General features: G+C 46.4%; 1 protein-coding gene across 1 annotated transcript in view; it reads left to right on the top strand.

Moving 5' to 3' along the window:
- Positions 1-2,912: 2,912 nt before the first annotated feature.
- The window catches only part of nbeal1 (neurobeachin-like 1), a 132,546-nt gene continuing 116,815 nt past the window's right edge, over positions 2,913-18,643 (top strand). The window contains exons 1-2 of the mRNA XM_056300960.1: positions 2,913-2,942; positions 3,766-3,943. Coding sequence (XP_056156935.1) covers positions 3,893-3,943 — 51 coding nt within the window. The 5' untranslated portion in view covers positions 2,913-2,942; positions 3,766-3,892. The remainder of the gene's footprint in view (positions 2,943-3,765; positions 3,944-18,643) is intronic.

Here is an 18,643-nt window from a genome sequence, read left to right as displayed (position 1 = left end):
CCCTGATTCAGACACTGAAATACAAGCACTTGTCACTCACCTGTGCACTTATGACTCTCAGCTCGGATCTCAGCGTTTTGAGCGCTTTTCTTCGTGGAAGAAGCTGATCAAGGCCATAAGCTCCCTCATTCACATCGTTGAGTCCTTTAAAAGCAAAGACCAAGACCCGACTTGCAGTTCATGGCATCACTGCATACAGCTGCGCAGTCGACGAGTTGACGAAAGCAGAGGTCGTCATCATCAAATGTGTGCAGCGAGAGGCCTTTTAAGATTAACTTACCTGCATAACCAGCAGAAAGGATGTTGCTAAACACAGTCCTCTACACAAGAGCAGCGCCTACTGTGATGAAGAGGGGATCTTGAGAATAGGAGGAAGGCTCAGACACGCCAACCTTAACTACAAAGAAAAACACTCTTTCATTGTTCCAGGTAGTAGTCATGTTGCACAGCTGCTCGTAGAACACCATCGTCAGCTTGTAATGCGTCAGGGTCGGATCTTCACAGAAGGAGCAGTTCGTACTACTGGATATTGGATCATGGGAGCAAGAAAGATAATCAAACACATTCTGCACAACTGCATCATCTGCAACAAACTCAGAGGCAGGGCAACGAACAGAGAATGGCATACTTGTCGCCTGACCGCCTGAGCACTGAACCCCCTTTCACCTTTGTGGGCTTAGATGTCTTTGGCCCTTGGCCTGTAGTTTCACGGCGCACCAGAGGAGGCCAGGTGAACAGCAAAAGATGGGCTGTCCTCTTCACATGCCTTAGTAAACGTGCCATCCACATTAAACTGATTGAGTCTATGGACAGCTCATCAATGCGCTGCGATGATTCTTCAGTCTATGAGGGCCTGCCAAGCAGATTCGGTCAGACTGTGGGACAAACTTTGTGGGGGCCTGCCGAGAGCTGGGTTCCCTGCTGTCCGACTTGAACATGTCAAGCATCAAAAAGTACATTGGAGAAGAAGGCTGCATCTGGATCTTTAACCCCCCTCATTCTTCCCACATGGGAGGCAGCTGGGAACAGATGATAGGGATCTCCAGACGTATTCTAGACGCGATGCTTCTTCAGTCCAGCCACTCTTATTTGACACATGAGGTGCTTTCAACTCTCATGGCAGAAATAACAGCCATCATCAATGCTAGACCCCTGTCCCCCATCACAGCAGCTGTGTTAATGCATCATTGGTTCAATTAATAGTGGTATCTCACAATACCAGGCGGGGAGTGTCATGGCATTCTTACTTTAGTGGTAATTTAGTGTTAGTTGTGGTGATTGTACTCCATCTAGCGGCTTCCCTTAAAATAGAAATGATTTTGTAAATATGTGGCTCTTATTTTGAAATGTGGTATTTACATTTTAATGGTCAAAGTGCATTCTAATGCAGGAAGTTGATTGACGGAAGTTGTCTGATTACGCTGTTCTCTAGGAAATCTTTTAAATGTCTTATTCTCTTGAAAGCGTTCATGCCTTGGGAAGGCTTTGCTGTTTTACAAAAAAAAGAAAAAGAATAACACTCCATTGCTGAACTGAAGACAAGTAAAAGCCTGGAAACTCCCTCTTGCCTCTGAAATTCATTGGCTGTGTTAGCTGTTAGCTGGCTGTCTAGTTGAGCGACCGGGCGTGAAATGAGGACAGAACATCTACTACTACTACTTTCGGCTGCTCCCGTTAGGGGTCGCCACAGCGGATCATCCGAAATGAGGACAGAACATATTTAGTTAAAATGAGGTCAGAACATGCCTCGTTGTTGCCAGTGTAGTGAAATGGAATAAATTGATCCATACTTTGATTTAAGCAATTTTGTAAGACGTAAGAAAAAAAAGATACTCGAATTTTATGTGGGCTTGAAACATGCAGCCTAATTTAAATTTGATTAAAACGACAAAGCGGGCCAATGTTTTTAAACCCCGCCCCGCCTTCCTGCCACTGCGCCTGCGCGCTTTGGTTGTCAGCCAGCTCCACATCGACAACGTAAAAAAGAAAAAACTGTTGTAAACACAAACACAGAAAAATTAAATATACAACATATTTTCAACTTTGGGTGTCTTTTTACACTCCGAAATACTTTTCATGATGATAAATACATTTGTTAATAGCTTCTGTCGCCTCCAAAGTTGCCAGCCAAGCTTGGACGAGTCCGTTTGGTTGGCACCTTTAATGTCATTTTCAGAAGAGAAGGTGTAGTTCATCCGGGTTCTGCCTACCAGAGTAAAAGCCCCCCCCCCATTCAGCGTAGACAGCAGGTTCATGCAGTTTTGGTGAAAATAAACCATGTACTTTTTTCTAGTAATTGATCTCTTTGTGTTCCTTCTATATGACGTATCATATCAATGCTGGACAGCTGGTTGTATTTATTCAAGGCACTCGCAGTACAATTAAAAGTAGCCTTTCGTGTCCCCATCTGTTGAAAGTGAAAACCTGGCCGTATTCTCCTGCACTTTAACCAGCTAATTCTCACTTTTCTAAATGTGGACTGGCTCGGGTTGAAAGCAAAGTCTTTCACCTCCTGATTTTCTTTTACTCCTGTCAGCAGCATACATGTAAGGTGCTCCTCCATCTTCTCCCTGTAAAAGCAACACGTACATACAGGTGGAGATGAAAAGTTCTTTGGGTCTGCCCACGTCTGACTTGTCGCAACTGCCTTTTATTCAGAGACAAACATTTTGTTGGAGCCAGCACCGTTACAGGCCAGCCAGCGTCTCTGCAAAGTCGGTACCACTGACACTGTGAAACGTCCAAGGTTTCAGTCGTCGCTGCTGCAGAGCGACGTGCCCGGCTGAAACGACAGCCCGCACTGCTTCCCAGCGCGGGGCCGTTTCTCCACGTGTGAGACCTTTATTTTGAAAGGCGAGAGGAACCCCCCCCGTGTTGTCAGCCGCTTAACGAGTTTCCACGAAGCGTCGAAACAAACGTCAGAGTTGTTTTGCCGTGCACAGGTGAGCCACCTTTCTCCCCTCGTCTCCACCCGTCCCCTTTACACAACTTGATCCACACAACTTGATTCACACAACTTTATTCACACAACTTGATTGACGTAGTCCGTGTACGATGCGCCGGAATGTGACCGCGGAGCAGGCGAACCCACACGGGCGTTAATGTCGCACGAACACAGGGAGGCGAAGGGGAGGACGGAATAGAAAGGAGATTCGCCCTCTGACAGATAGCTGGTACCCGCCTTTATCGGGTAAAGGTGACTATTGCTGCCGGCCGGGAGCACCCGGAGAGCCCTTTCAGTCTCCCTGGACCCGGTACGTGGCCTGTGGTGGTGGTTGTGTGCGGCGTCCACCCCCCCGTATGTAAAGGTTAATGCGCTTTCCCACGCGCGCGGCGTCGCCTGACACGGCTCGCGCAAGGTAACCGAAGCCGCGCGGGGAGGTTGTGGCGCTTTTGTTGCGGGGGAACCGCCGTTTCCGGTCGCCCGCACCGCCGTTCCTCCAGCAACCAAGTCACCGGAGTCACCGGCGCTCACTTGTGTGTTGCCCACTCGCCTAACGGACGCCGACGGGTCCATCGCAGGCGGGTCGCAGAGAGTTCTGACGTGGAAGCGCAAGTAGTCGGGATCTGCCCGCCTGTGTGGGAATGACGGGCCCGGCCGGTCCGGCCGCTCTCGGAACCGCCAACTGACCCCCTCACTAGTGGATTAATTCTGGTTTCTGTCCTGACACGTGGTCAGCAGCAGCAGCGGAGTTTAGAGCCTCTGTCCCGCCCTTGTGCCCGTCGCCAGGCCGACTCACTGTGCTAATCTCTGTTTCTTCCAAGGAGCGGCGCGGTCGCGATGTGGCTCAGCGGAGGCGAGCCGTCGAGATGTGGCTCCTGATGGCGGCATGAGGAGGCCGGAGAACCGAGCTGTGTAGCGGCCTGTGCGGGGGGGCTACGCATCGCCACGATGGCGTCCAACGAGAGACTGTACGAAGTGTGGATGCTGTACTGCAATAAGGTAAGCGCGTTCTCCTAGCGGAAACCCTGGGCAACCGTGACACGTCTCACAGCGGGTTGTGTCTGCTGCGAGGAGGTCGAGGAACCGCCGTGAGGGCGCTTCTCGTGGACCCCGTTTACACTCGGTTTTAAAATGCGTTTCTGGCGATCGGATCACAAGTGGACAGCGAGACACGTCGCCAGGTACCCCCCGTGTCTATCACGCGCCTCCAATGTGCGTCCTGCTGATCAGATTTCGTTGCTCTGAAGACGATTTCGTTAATGCGCGTCACTTCCGCTACAAGGTCAAAGGGCCCCCAGTCAAGCGCCAGATTTGCCGACTAGCTGTGAGAACGATAGCTAACGTTTGAAGGTGTTTCAAGCGCTAATATACATGTACGGACTACTCCAGCTGTTGAGATTGACAGGACAGAGTCATCTCGTTTCGCTTGGACTCCAACCACGTACACTCTCCTCTCTCTCCATTTTTGTTTTTTTGAAAGTTGGCGCGCCGTTGCCAAAACGACCACCACATCCTGCATTGATGACGTATTTTCCTGTTACGTCCTTTTCGGGGTCGCATCAGGACGCATCAGCTTTACGAAAGATATGTGGTCAAATGCGTCCCGGACCACCTCGGCAAGTGGTTTGAGTAACCGGTTCACAAAACGTTTTGGTGGTGATTTACACTTCTATTTAGCGCTGTCCACTTGTGATCCGATTGGGGAGAGAAAAAACACATTTGAAAACCAAGTGTAAACGGGTCTATGGTGTCAGTATCAAGACCACGGCAGGTGCCATGGAGGTTATCTGGTATTAATGTTTTATAAACAACATGGAGTACAACTTCAGGTCGATTACATTTACTGCATCCCTGACAGATCATCATCATCATCGTCATCATCAGCTTGGAGCTATAGGCAAAGGAGTCCTCATTAGCCAAAGTTAACCTGGGGTTAAGTGAATAAGTGGGGTCTTACAGATGCCACAATGGCAACGCAGAGAGGAGGCAGCTCCATGTTTGCCTACAGGGAATTCTTTTGTTGAAATGGCTGAGATGGAGGAGATTGCAGTCCCAAGGAATTCATTTCAAATTCCTTGGGACTGCAATCTCCTCCTCCCTGAAATGGGAAGACAACTTCGCTCAGTGATGGTCTGGCGGCCTGTCCAGGGTGTCTCCCCGCATGCCGCCCAATGACTGCTGGGATAGGCTCCAGCATCCCCACGATCCTGAGAGCAGGATAAGCGTTCAGGATAATGGATGGATGGATGGATGGATGGATAATATTTTATAAATATGAGGGGAAGTATTTACGGCCATTAGTTTGCCTTGTGTCAGCTGTTGGCTGGATTTAATTCAATTGGCGATGAGGCGTACACAAACCCTGGCATCCAATCAAAACAGCCTCCCTAAACCGCTGCTCACGTGAGCGTTGCTGCAGTCACACACACTTCCTCAGTAATCCCTTAATAACACACGTGTGTGTGTGTGTGTGTGTGTGTGTGTGTGTGTGTGTGTGTGTGTGCCCTCATATTTTTGCCTGCATGTAGTTCTGGCGTGTGCCCAAGAGGGCAGTGTTGGCGCTACAAAATCAAATTACACAGGAATACCCAAAGAAAACCGGAAGCGTTAACAATGAAAACAAACGAAGCAACAAAATAGTTTGTGAACTGTATGTATCTGTATCTGTATGTGTGGCCGGTGTACTTTCTCGTTGCGTTGTGTAGGAAAGACAGGACAACTTCTCTCATGCATGGGATCTGTATTCTGTCACATATAAACAACACAGGACAGGTTTCAGGAAACGTCAGATCAGCTCCTGCTGTAGCCTCTTTCTACATGTCCAAAGCGGGAAAGAGGCGTAAGTCAGGAGGGAACATACGTTTTATAGCTATTAACAGGAAATGGCATCCCGACAGGGAGGGGCTACTAACAGGAAATGGTGTCACAACAAGGAGGGGCTACTAACAGGAAATGGCATCCCAACAGGGAGGGGCTACTAACAGGAAATGGTGTCACAACAAGGAGGGGCTACTATAAGCGTTTCCTGATGATATAATACAATAAAATAACAATGTTGGCAATGAAAATAATAATAATCGTGGTGATACTTTGTGTAATTATATAACATTTTGTGGTTATGATGTTTTTAACCATGTTACATATTATCTACTTATTCTCTGCTGTGATGTTTTGTCTTTTGTTTTGTGTTGCCTGTCTGTAGCCTATATTGTGTTGGCTCCATTGTACCCCCTACTATTTTGGTTTTGTGTTGATATCAAGCTATTTTATAGCCTACCCCGCTTGATTGATTAGCGTTGCTGTTGTGCATTTGCCTGCAGACATATTGGATGTGCCGTTGCAGTTTTGGAGGTGTGCACGTCTTTGTCCCTGTGAGCCTTCATGAACAATTGTCACGCAGAATCCGCTTGGTTTGCACGTACCTACGCAGAAGCTTGATCCTGTCCTTCGGCGATATCTGTACAATAACAGCAAATTTGTTTGCCATTTAAGCAGGGATGTGAGATTTATTGATACTTTAAGAGCTTAAGGGTATGGATGGTCACTGACCTTTAGACAACATAAAATCAATGTAAAGGGAGGACTGAAAAAAAAATCAAAGGTCATACAAGTAAGAACAGTCTCTGGAATAAATGCCTCGGCAAGCTGAACGTGTTAGTAAGGTGGTTACAAGGTGATTGCTGAAAGCCTGTGATGGCCAATCATAAGATGCCTATTATGCAACAACCCCCTTGCATGATTTAAGGTGTTGTCTGACACAGGGGCATGCCGAGGGTGTTAAAAGGGCTCAACAGCCAGTTTATTAAAAATACCAGGGATTAAAATCAGTTACAATAACAAGATGCCTGCGGACAGTCTTAAGTGGAGAGAGTTTACATGGCTTTCGCTCTCACCCTGTTTCTGGTGTCCTCATGGAGGTGTGGCCGCCATTTTGATGCATTTCAAGCCATACGTAATCACCTAATAACCAAAACCTCAGCTGAAAAACACATCCAACACACACGCATGCACACACTCAGCAATCACATTGCAACTATATGTTATCCTCTAGTAACCACCTAGCAACTGTAGCGCTGGAATAAGGGAAATATCTCATCTCATCTGGGTGGATGGATGCCAGATTCTGGGGCCAAGAATCTGAATTTCTGGAAGGAGAGGCGAGACAATGAATTAGCAGTGCAGTTGTGGTGCCCGGGGACATGAGCTGCATGGCGGAGGAACTGGTGTTGGGCAGAAATTAATGTGAGTAACTGCATAATTCCAGGAGAATGAGATCAATTTTGTTTATGATCTCTACTACTGCGGTGTTGTCTAGACTCTAGACGGGTGGATGAGTATAGACTTCCTAGACCATTTGTGCCCCCAAGAATGACGGCTGCTATGACGGGTTAGAGCTGATAGAGCGCGGAAGAGGGGGAAGTAGACTGTGGGTCAAGAGACATGAACTCTGGTGGCCACTTGGAAGTGAACCATCTCTCGCCATGGTAACCGCTGAAGCCTGTGGAAGGAGCTGTATTGGTATAAAGTTGAGTGTCGTCGGGTTTAGTGGCGTAGTCGTTGTAGGAAAAAGAAATGCTGTTCCAGGAAGACAGTTGTTGCCAAAGATGACATGCGTCATCTAGCGTGACTGTCGTGGAGAGAGGAGACGGCTGCTGCTTTTGTTAGAAGGTTGGATAGGAAGGGTTCCCCTTGGGGGATTATGCATATAGCCAGTATCATTATGGGGTTTGAGTCAGGGCCTTCAGTAATGAACTGCACCCCCCCCCCCCAACACACACACACACACACACACACACATTTCTCATATGGGTGCCAGCAGACCTTAGGTAGGTCTGATACAGCTAACACAGCCACGTACACATACAAAATACACTATCACGCACTATGTGCACTACTAGAACAACACCAACAAGACGGCTGATCTTCAACTTCAACAACCACAGTGCATGTCACTACAATCAGATCTTACTTTATGTCACTCAGCAACCAGGTTGCACACACACACCCAACTAGAAGAGTGCATTCAGTAGAGTGCAGACCTGTGCAGGCGTAGCTCCCCTTCTCCGGCGCTCGGACATCGCGACAAACCACCCCTTTTTTCCCCTACCGGCAGAAGGGACCCTTGTTAAAAGACTTGGGATGCGTTTAACTATCAGGGTTTTCATGATATAAAATTAATGTAGGCGAATGACTTTCATTCATTCTAAACCACCGAGCGAAGTCTTGGCAAATAACATTTTTTTTCACCCCTTTCAGCTGGCCAACATATTTTAACCAGGAAACGAGCTTACTTAGATTTGACTTCTAACATTCTCTCCTGAACGTCAGACTCCAGTCGATCATGCATACTTGTAACTATTCAAACGTTTTCATTTAAACATTCCTGAAGCTATTTTAAAGAGTTGCTGAGCGGTTGCTAAGCGGTTGTTAGAGTGTTGCTAAGCGGTTGCTAAGCGGTTGTTAGAGTATTGCTAAGTTACTAGGTATTTCTATGTGAATGATAGGGCACTGCAAAGGGGAGTCTTTTTAGGCTTAAGAAGAAAATGCTTGTGCTTACTGAGAATTTTTTTGTTTTTGTTTATTTTTTGGCCATCTTAGCCTTTATTTGAATAGGCTACCTAGTCGCTTGGTGGCTAATAAATGATTATGTATTGTTGCTATATGGTCGCGCTGTGTGTGTGTGTGTGTGTGTGTGTGTTTGTAAGAAATTAAACAGGGCCGTTTAGCAGGAGTAGGTTGTGTCTGTCCCTCCCTGCTACAGCACAACCCTTAATGGAATAGAAATGTTTAAAATGCTTGTCTAATTCAATTCAGTAATTCAATTCTTCAATCCAGTAGGTAGTTAAGGCGAGAAATGTCCTTGAATTAAGAAGTAATTTAGCTGTAGGAATGAGCTACGCTGCTGTTAGCGTGATGACGTCACATTGGCTGAATATTCTATTCGTTTCTACATTTTTTTTTTCCAACTTCAGACTTAAATATCTTGAAACATATAAACAGCATCGCTTGGGAAACAGACGAGTAGCTTGTACCATACAAAGCTGAACAGTTTGACATATAATATGTGTGTGCAGTTTAAATACATATAATATGTGTGTGCAGTTTAAATACATATAATATGTGTGTGCAGTTTAAATACATATAATATGTGTGTGCAGTTTAAATACATATAATATGTGTGTGCAGTTTAAATACATATAATATGTGTGTGCAGTTAAAATACATATAATATGTGTGTGCAGTTTAAATACATATAATATGTGTGTGCAGTCTAAATACATATAATATGTGTGTGCAGTTTAAATGCTGTAATTGAAGATGCGGTGAGAAAAAAATTATCCGGAAGAATTAAAACGATGCCGGTAGTGTGCGTCTCCTACCAGCAGCAACCCTAACGAGACAAACCAGTTCCTGTAGAGGCGGAGCTGCAAGCAGGTCTGGAATGTTCCCCCATCCTGCAGAGGGCTGTGACATCAACATGAGAGTCATTCTGTAATGATGTTTTGATAAGAGGTTTACTTTCTTTTAAGCTGGAATATTTTAAGGTTTGTTTTTGTTTTCGGAAAAAAAAAGGGAATGCATTCCTACGTCAGCCAATATGACTCAACAGTTTAATGTTTTAACCTTAAATTATGCTGAAGCAGGTGTCTGAGTAGCGTGGCGGTCTATTCCATTGCCTACCAACATGGGGATCACCGGTTCGAATCCCCGTGTTACCTCCAGATTGGTCGGCCGTCCCTACAGACACAGTTGGCCGTGTCTGCGAGTGGGAAGCCGGATGTGGGTATGTGTCCTGGTCGCTGCACTAGCGCCTCCTCTGGTCGGTCGGGGCACCTGTTGGGGGGGGACTGGGAGGAATAGCGTGATCCTCCCATGCGCTACGTCCCCCTGGTGAAACGCCTCACTGTCAGGTGAAAAGAAGTGGCTGGCGACTCCACATGTATGGGAGGAGGCATGTGGTAGTCTGCAGCCCTCCCCGGATCAGCAGAGGGGGTGGAGCAGTGATCGGGACTGCTCGGAAGAGTGGGATGATTGGCCAAGTACGATTGGGGAGGAAAAAAAAGGGGGGGGATGGTTGACGCTAGCGTCATTTACATTCAAAATATCCTGTGGAAACTGTGTTGGCTGAGCAGTTTTTGGCAAGGAGGCAAGTCAAGGAGTATGACGTGTTAGTACTGTGCAGTATTATCAATTGAAATGTGACATCATCAGTTGTATGATGTCACCGTTGTTCTGCTCAGACTGTTTTGCTTGAAGTTTTGTTTTTGTTGAAAAGTATTCTGGATTTCCAGAAGCACGTCTGCACATCTAGAGGAGCGGGCATTTTAAAATGTTACTGGGGTTGCTCTGTGCTGAGCTTTAGTCTTAAAGACTTGTAGTATCCAACGATTCGGAAGGAAGAGTAATAAAGAATAACAGGGCTAGTCGAAATGTGTGAGTCAGTCATACAGTCAGTCATAACAGGCTGAGGATATCCTTTGCAAGACTTAGCACGCTGCCAAAAATAAACACGAGTTAACCTTTTTTGAAAAGAAAACGGAATTTGTAAAAGTTAGATAGAAGCTGGAGTATAAACAGCAAGACTATGTCCTGGTAAACTAAAATGGTACTGAGAACATAAGCTCGCTCACTTTCAGAGGGGACAAATACAGTACATGTAAGCTTGAAAGAGGATGCAAACCGAGTCCAGATATAAGTGGTTTTCGTGGCAGCGGTGTGCCGGGAGTGTCAAACAGAATTATGTGAGCTCATTATTGTTTTCACACACTTCTCACAACACCTTGAGCACATAATTGCCTTTGCAGCAAGGATACGTTGCTGTTGGAAGGGGAAGTAAATAAGCAGTTAACTCGTGCTTCCGTCCTGTGATCCAGGCTGCACATGGCCGGTATTTTACTCGGCTTGTGGCAAAACCAGTTCGATGGAACCGGCCGTGTAGGAATGCTCAGATAAAGGCCAGTCACGATATGTCACCTCTGGAGGGAAGGGTCTGTTTTGTGTTCGTTTGGGTTGGGCAGTTGCCGGGACATGTTGTCAGTCAGGAGAACTTGCTGTCACGTGTTGAATCAGCTCAGGAATGTTGGTGGATGAGGCCTTCTTCTCATCTGGCTGCTGAAGACACACCGGCTCTCTCATTGTGGAGTAACACACGCCTCTAAAGCTGCGTGGTCAGTTTGTGCCTTGTCCCTGAGCACACCGGGACAATTTGTTTTTGTCCCTGAGGAGGGAACGGGACTTGTAGAGCTTATTTGCCGATCACTTGGTTAATAAGACACGTTGAGTACGTGAAGTAGTCGTGGTACATTTACCAGCTGTTATAAATTAAAACTATTTTACTTGATTAAAAAACACTACTTCAGCATCTTTTTAAAAAAGGTGGAATATCGGGTGTCCGGGTGGCGTGGTGGTCTATTCCGTTGCCTACCAACACAGGGATCACCGGTTCGAATCCCGGTGTCACCTCCGGCTTGGTCGGGCATCCCTACAGACACAATTGACCATGTCTGCAGATGGGAAGCAGGATGTGGGTATGTGTCCTGGTCGCTGCACTAGCGCCTCCTCTGGTCAGTCGGGGCACCTGTTAGGGGGGGGGGACTGGGGGGAATAGCATGATCCTCCCACGCGCTACGTCCCCCTGGTGAAACTCCTCACTGTCAGGTGAAAAGAAGCGGCTGGTGACTCCATATGTATCGAGGAGGCATGTGGTAGTCTGCAGCCCTCCCCGGATCGGCAGAGGGGGTGGAGTAGTGACCGGGATGGCTCGGAAGAGTGGGGTAATTGGCCAGGTACAATTGGGGGACCCCCCCCCCCCCAGAAAAAAGATAGAACATCAACACTTTTATTCGTGGCACTGTCTCAGACTCTAACATCAGTCATCCTGAAGCTGTAACTCGTAGATTTTACTACTTGTGTGTCACTACAGTTGTTAACTGTTTCCCAGGGTATTGCTGGCTGAATGTCAGAGTGATATTAGCTTGGTGAGCAAGACTTGCTATTGTTTGCAAATTCGTCAGTAGTTTATGGACTCAGGGTTATAAACTGCTTGATGCAGGCATATTCCCTCATCCCAGGATCCTCCCAAAAGTCTTATTAAATCATCCCGGGTCACATTTTTATTGGTCCCGGGATGATGGGACACCCATGTTTTCAAGCCCTGTTGTATATCATTGTCTTGTGCTATTACGTCTGTCACGGATGCGTAGCTGTGGGTGGGCCTAGGTGGACCTGGTCCCCAACCACTTGGCACTCAGGCCCGCCCAATCAGAAGGCTTCACTTTTTGCTGGATCATCCAAAGCTCAAAGTGATCAGTAATTATGTCAATGCAGTCTTTTATATGGGGTGGGGGGGTTCCCCCTTTTTCTCCCCAATTGTACTTGGCCAGTTGCCCTATTTTCAAAGCTGTCCTGGTCGCTGCTCCACCCCCCTCTGCCGATCTGAGGAGGGCTGCAGACTACCATATGCCTCCTCCAACACATGTAGAGTCGCCAACCGCTTCGTTTCACCTGACAGTGAGGAGTTTCACCAGGGGGACGTAGCGTGTCGTAGGACCACACTATTCCCCCCCAGTTCCCCCTCCCACCTCAACAGGTGCCCCAACCCACCAGAGGAGGTGCTAGTGCAGCAACCAGGACACATACCCACATCCGGCTTCTCACCCATAGATACGGCCAATTTTGCCTATAGGGACACCCAACCAAGGCGGAGGTAACATGGGGATTCGGACCTGTGCTCCCCGTTTTGGTAGGCAACAGAATAGACCGCTACACTACCCGGACGCCTGTCAATGCAATCTTTAAGGGTTTAGATTGGCTCCTAGGTATAGACCTACATATAAAGACGATATTCACCAATTGTGTCACTTACGGTCTGTGTGGCCACACATGTAGTTGCCAGCAATGCAAGCTATCCAGTGTTTATCTAGTAATACCGATTAAACGGCGAGAGTCCTTTAGTCTGAGGTTCAGTTTGAAAACTTGCTGAAAGTGTGAAGTCTCCGGTACTAAGCTTCGAATGAACTGTCGCTATATTGCTGACTGGCTTTTTGTTTGGGGCTTGGAGCAAGTGATTTTTGGGTGCTTTTGTATGTTGCACATGCATGATTGATCTGAAATGTGGACATGTTTGTCTGCAGGGTGAGCATTTACAGAGATGTTGGTAGCTTCAGACAATCCGGAGACATTCGTAAGCACCAGTGAATATTTGGGTTTGGTCAGGTTTAATCCATCCCTCACACAATCAGACACTAAACAAAACACGCTTCAACAAAACAACCCCGCCACTGTCCATCTGCGGCCATTCTGTATTTTTACTAGTGGAAGTTGGCAACCCTACACGCACATTTAACATGAGAAAAAGCCATCAGCAGTAGACGTGTGCAGCCGGGACCAGGAGAGGCTGGACAGAAAGCTGCCAGGGCCGGGAGAAAACGGAGCTGCTGCCTGCTGCAGGGACGGCTAGCGGCAGCCGGGTGAAATTGGTCTGTTACTAACACTGTGTCCTCTCACGGCTCCTGGCACCACACTGTGGCAAGGCTGTGTTTCTTATTTTATGGGAATAAAATCTGTTTTTGATCTTTTGTCTATCCCACATCTCCCTCCCATCCTCGCAATGTCTCGACTTCACTGTTAATTAGCTTGCTTGCTACCTCCCCGATGTGAACACAACTCTGCCTTTTGCCTTAGCTTCACAATGTCTGCAGCAGTTTGTTGAGCCTTTATTAGGTCATGTGCATCATGCTGATTGACTGCATGTAAGATATTTAAGCATGCATGACACACTTTTAATCAATACCAGTGAGACTTCAGCCACGTTTGCTTAGCTAGCAAACACCGTATATGGACTCCACTATTCTTGCACTTTTCTGACAATTCTTCTGAATTGATTAACACAGTATTACCTCTTTCCTCACCGTGCTGACTGTCGTTATCGTCTTCCTCTTTGTTCTTTAGCTGTATTGTTGTTTTTTTACTGCTGTTATCATTGTGACTCTGTAGTGAGAGTAGGGTGCAGGCAGGTATTGTTGTGAAGTCGCTCTGAATGCATAAGAACACAAACGGCTCCTGTGGGGAGTGTCATCTCTTGCTGCATTCACTTGCACTTGGACATCGGCGTTTCGCTCTTGTAAATTTCTGACCAGCCACAGTTTTCATATATTTGAATTAGATTGTCCAAACTGGGGTGGCAGCCGGGTAGATCCAACCCTGCCGTGTTCACCAGCGACGTCGTTGGTCGGCCGAGCAATCACGTTAACTTCAGTGACATCATTGGTCGTCTGATCCTGCGGCCCAATCGTGTCACACCGATCAGTCAGTCAGTCAGTCAGTCATTCAGTCACACCAAACATGATCACAGTAAGGGAAATTCATGTATTAGGGCCAGCCAGCCCAGCCAAAAAACACTGAATGCAGTTGCAAGAACAATACTGGCCACTCATATCTTAGGATGTTTGATTTGAAAGAGAGCTTAATGTAATTGTAAGTATATCTATTCTAATACTCCCCCTCCTCTGTCATGTGTTTCTGTCTATGGATGTCTCGTTTTTCTAAGACTGTTGACGGGTGAATTCACGAAGAATGGATTTCAGCCGCTTATAGCAACATGAATTGCACAACTCTTGCAACCGCGATCTTCCCTGTGTCAAGGTCCGATTAAAAAAAAAATACTACTACTGTTTTCAGCTGCTCCCGTTAGGAGTCGCCATAGCAGATCATCCGTTTCCATTTCTTCCTGTCCTCTGCATCTTCCTCTGTCACACCAGCCACCTGCATGTCCTCCCTCACCACATCCATAAACCTCCTCTTTGGCTTTCCTCTTCTCCTCCTCCCTGGCAGCTCCATATTCAGCATCCTTCTCCCAATATACCCAGCATCTCTCCTCCACACATGTCCAAGCCATCTCAATCTTGCCTCTCTTGCTTTGTCTCCAAACCGTCCAACCTGAGCTGTCCCTCTAATATAATCGTTCCTAATCCTGTCCGTCTTCGTTACTCCCAGTGAAAATCTTATCATCTTCATCTCTGCGACCTCCAGCTCCTCCTCCTGTCTTTTCATCAGTGCCACTGTCTCCAAACCATACAACATAGCTGGTCTCACCACCATCTTGTAAACCTTCCCTTTAACTCTTGCTGGTACCCTTCTGTCACACATCACTCCTGACACTCTTCTCCACCCACTCCACCCTGCCTGCACTCTCTTCTTCACCTCTCTCCTGCACTCCCCGTTACTTTGGAAAGTTGACCCCAAGTATTTTAGCTCATATGCCTTCGTCACCTCTACTCCTTGCATCCTCACCATTCCTCTGTCCTCTCTCTCATTCACGCATAGGTATTCCGTCTTGCTCCTACTGACTTTCATTCCTCTTCTCTTCAGTGCATACCTCCACCTCTCCAGGCTCTCCTCCACCTGCACCCTACTCACTACAGATCACAATGTCATCCACAAACATCATCGTCCACGGAGACTCCTGCCTGATCTCCTCCGTCAACCTGTCCATCACCATTGCAAACAAGAAAGGGCTCAGAGCCGATCCTTGATGTAATCCCACCTCCACCTTGAACCCGTCTGTCATTCCAACCACACATCTCACCACTGTCACACTTCCCTCATACATATCCTGCACCACTCCTACATACTTCTCTGCAACTCCTGACTTCCTCATACAATACCACACCTCCTCTCTCGGCACCCTGTCGTATGCTTTCTGTAAATCCACAAAGACACAATGTAACTCCTTCTGGCCTTCTCTATACTTCTCCATCAACATTCTCAAAGCAAACATCACGTCTGTGCTGCTCTTTCATGGCATGAAACCATACTGCTGCTGCTGATCATCACCTCTCCTCTTAACCTAGCTTCTATTACTCTTTCTCATATCTTCATGCTGTGGCTGATCAACTTTATGCCTCTGTAGTTGCTACAGTTCCTCACATCACATTTATTCTTGAAAATCGGTACCAGTATGCTTCTTCTCCACTCCTCAGACACCCTCATGCTTTCCAAGATTGTGTTAAACAATCTAGTTAAAAACTCCACTGTCATATCAATTAGTTTGTAGTAATTTGGTTAAATGCAAATTTGTTTGGTAATATGCATTGAAAAACAACATCAAATGAATTGATGGGGGTCTTAAGAGGGGCCCATATGCACTCTTTGTACATGCACAACATGGACAGTTGGTCAGGTTGGTAGGGGCCCATAGCCTCAGGGCCTGCTAGTCAGTTAATCCGGTCATGGTTTGGTCCTAATGTATTATTGATGGTAGCATTCGTATAACCTAGTGGCCAATATTTTGTCAATAATGTTATTACCCTTTGCTAGATGAATCATTGAATATGTGTAACAAGAGCAGAGAGATAACCTTTATAAATGATTAATAACATTTGACGGTGTTACTGTGTGGCCCTGGTACCTCGGAACATTGCAGCCTATGCATTGTCTGGATAATCTCCTTAGTAGTAAGTTCCTCAAGGAGCTCAATTTCCTGCGTGTGAATGATGGGAATATTCAGAACTTTGAAAAAAATGTTCAGTTAGTTTTGCTTTATCAGAAGATACTGTTGAATGTAGATTTAAAAAAAAAATAGATTTCTTAGTTTGGAATTGATCCAATGTCACATTTCGGGAATCTATAGATACAGCGAAGTCCCTAATTTGGTGTGCCAGTGCTCTTCAGACCCTGCTAGCATGCTCATAATCCCTGTTCTCACCCTGGACCATTTATTTAGTGGTGTCTGAAGTACAGACAAGGTTAAATTCATTGTGAAGAGCAATGCTTTTCATGAAGGGTTGAGGCATGGGAGACTAATTTAACAAAATAGCTGTCATGAGGATTTCTCCCTTTCACTCCCATATCTGCCCTCACCCAAAACCCTGTTCCACCAACATTTCACAAGCTCCATAGATGCTCGCTGTAGTGTAAAAGACCATGATGGGCATAGTAGAGGAGAGGGCAGAACTTGAGTCCTCCTGCCTTATCAGCTCAGCAGAGGGATGAGGGGCTCCAGATGACAGCTAAAGCCGTTATGTAACCAGCTCTCTAAGCCGTCTGTCATCAGTTTGTTTCAGAGCTCATAAACGGAGCGGAGTAGTGTTGTTTACAACATCACAGCACACAGCAGCACTCTTTATTTGACCGATTTATTGTTTCAATATCTCGTTAGAAAGAGTCAAAGTATCATCACAGCAGTGATTAATGCTGCCCACTGTACTTAGTTTTCATCAGATGAAAATGTGAATAATTGCAGTTAATTTCAGTATCATTCTGCTATGTAAAATGCCTCCCGCTTAAATCTAAACCATTGATAATCAAAACGTAACATTTTACCCATCAGTGGTATTAAAGGTTGTTAGAATGTCTTCATTTTTTAGGAAGAAATTCAGGAAATTGATTGTTCACAAACCAGAAATTTGTAGCCGGAAGGAGTGCAATGTTATTCTTGTTTATTATTATTGTTATTATTATTCATTGTTATTATTATTTATTGTTGTTGTTTATTATTATTGTTATTCTTTATTCAATGCCACTGTCCAATACTATTGGGGTAGTCCAACCTTGGGGGTCGTCCCTGGTCGTCCTCTGTGTGGAGTTTGCATGTTCCCCCCCATGTCTGTGTGGGTTTCCTCCGGGGGCTGCGGTTTCCTCCCCCAGTCCAAAGACATGTAGGTCATGTGAATCAGCCATACTAAACTGTCCCTAGGTATGGATGTGTGTGTGTGCGTGTGTGTGTGTGTGTGTGTGTGTGTGTGTGTGTGTGTGTGTGTGTGTGTGTGTGTGTGTGTGTGTCGGCCCTGTGTGATGGCCTGGTGGCCTGTCCAGGGTGTCTCCCCGCCTGCCGCCCAGTGACTGCTGGGATAGGCTCCAGCATCCCCGTGACCCTGAGAGCAGGATAAGCAGTTTGGATAATGGATGGATGGATCTGAGCAAAATGACAGTCAGCTTTCAATCACCTAAATTCCTGCTTTTTATGTGGATCATGATAGATGGAGGGATTTCGAGGAAGAGTATGATACAGAGGAGAGGAAGATAAATAAGGATATCAAACAGTAAAGGTGATCTGCAAGAGAAAGCACTGTGGTTCCACTTATTTACTCAAGTAGATTAAATTGGTCTCTTGTTGGCTTCACAGCTTGTTTCCCAGTTACACGCTAATATTTACACACACACACACACACACACACACGTCTTGCTCGGTCATGAGAAGTTGCGTTGATGCTGCGGTTTATGTGCCAGTATGCAACGTTCGTGTGTCAGGCCAGGCGTCTTCCTCTGTCCCTACCTTCATCCGTTCTTCCTCATCGGTCCTTATTTTGTCTGTGCTATGAATATCTTGAATGAGAGTGATGTCAGGGAGATCCTTTATGGAAAATACATCATGTGGTTTGTAGCCCCTCCCCCCTGCCTCCGTACATACCCCCTGGCAGGGATGTAGTCAGAAGAGTTCTCGTTGTGGCTGCGGGGTAATGATGGTGAGCCAACTTCAAGCAGCTTTTTATAAGCCCAAGGGAGGTGACTTTTTAAACATTTGAGGTTTCATAATTCCATGCGTCTTCCACCTTAACCCGCAGCCTTCAACCAGCCGATTGTTGGGCCACGCCTGGCTGGAGACAAGAGTCCCAGAACATCTGGGACTGCCAAGGAAGGCAGACTCTGAACAAGGCATGGATTTGTTCATCAAGGTGTCTCAAAGAATCGAGTGTTGTC

The sequence above is a fragment of the Lampris incognitus genome, chromosome 21 (assembly GCF_029633865.1).
Source record: "Lampris incognitus isolate fLamInc1 chromosome 21, fLamInc1.hap2, whole genome shotgun sequence".
Lineage (NCBI taxonomy): Eukaryota > Metazoa > Chordata > Actinopteri > Lampriformes > Lampridae > Lampris > Lampris incognitus.
The sequence above is the reverse complement of the archived record's forward strand: the minus strand, read 5'-3'. Positions and strand labels throughout refer to the sequence as shown.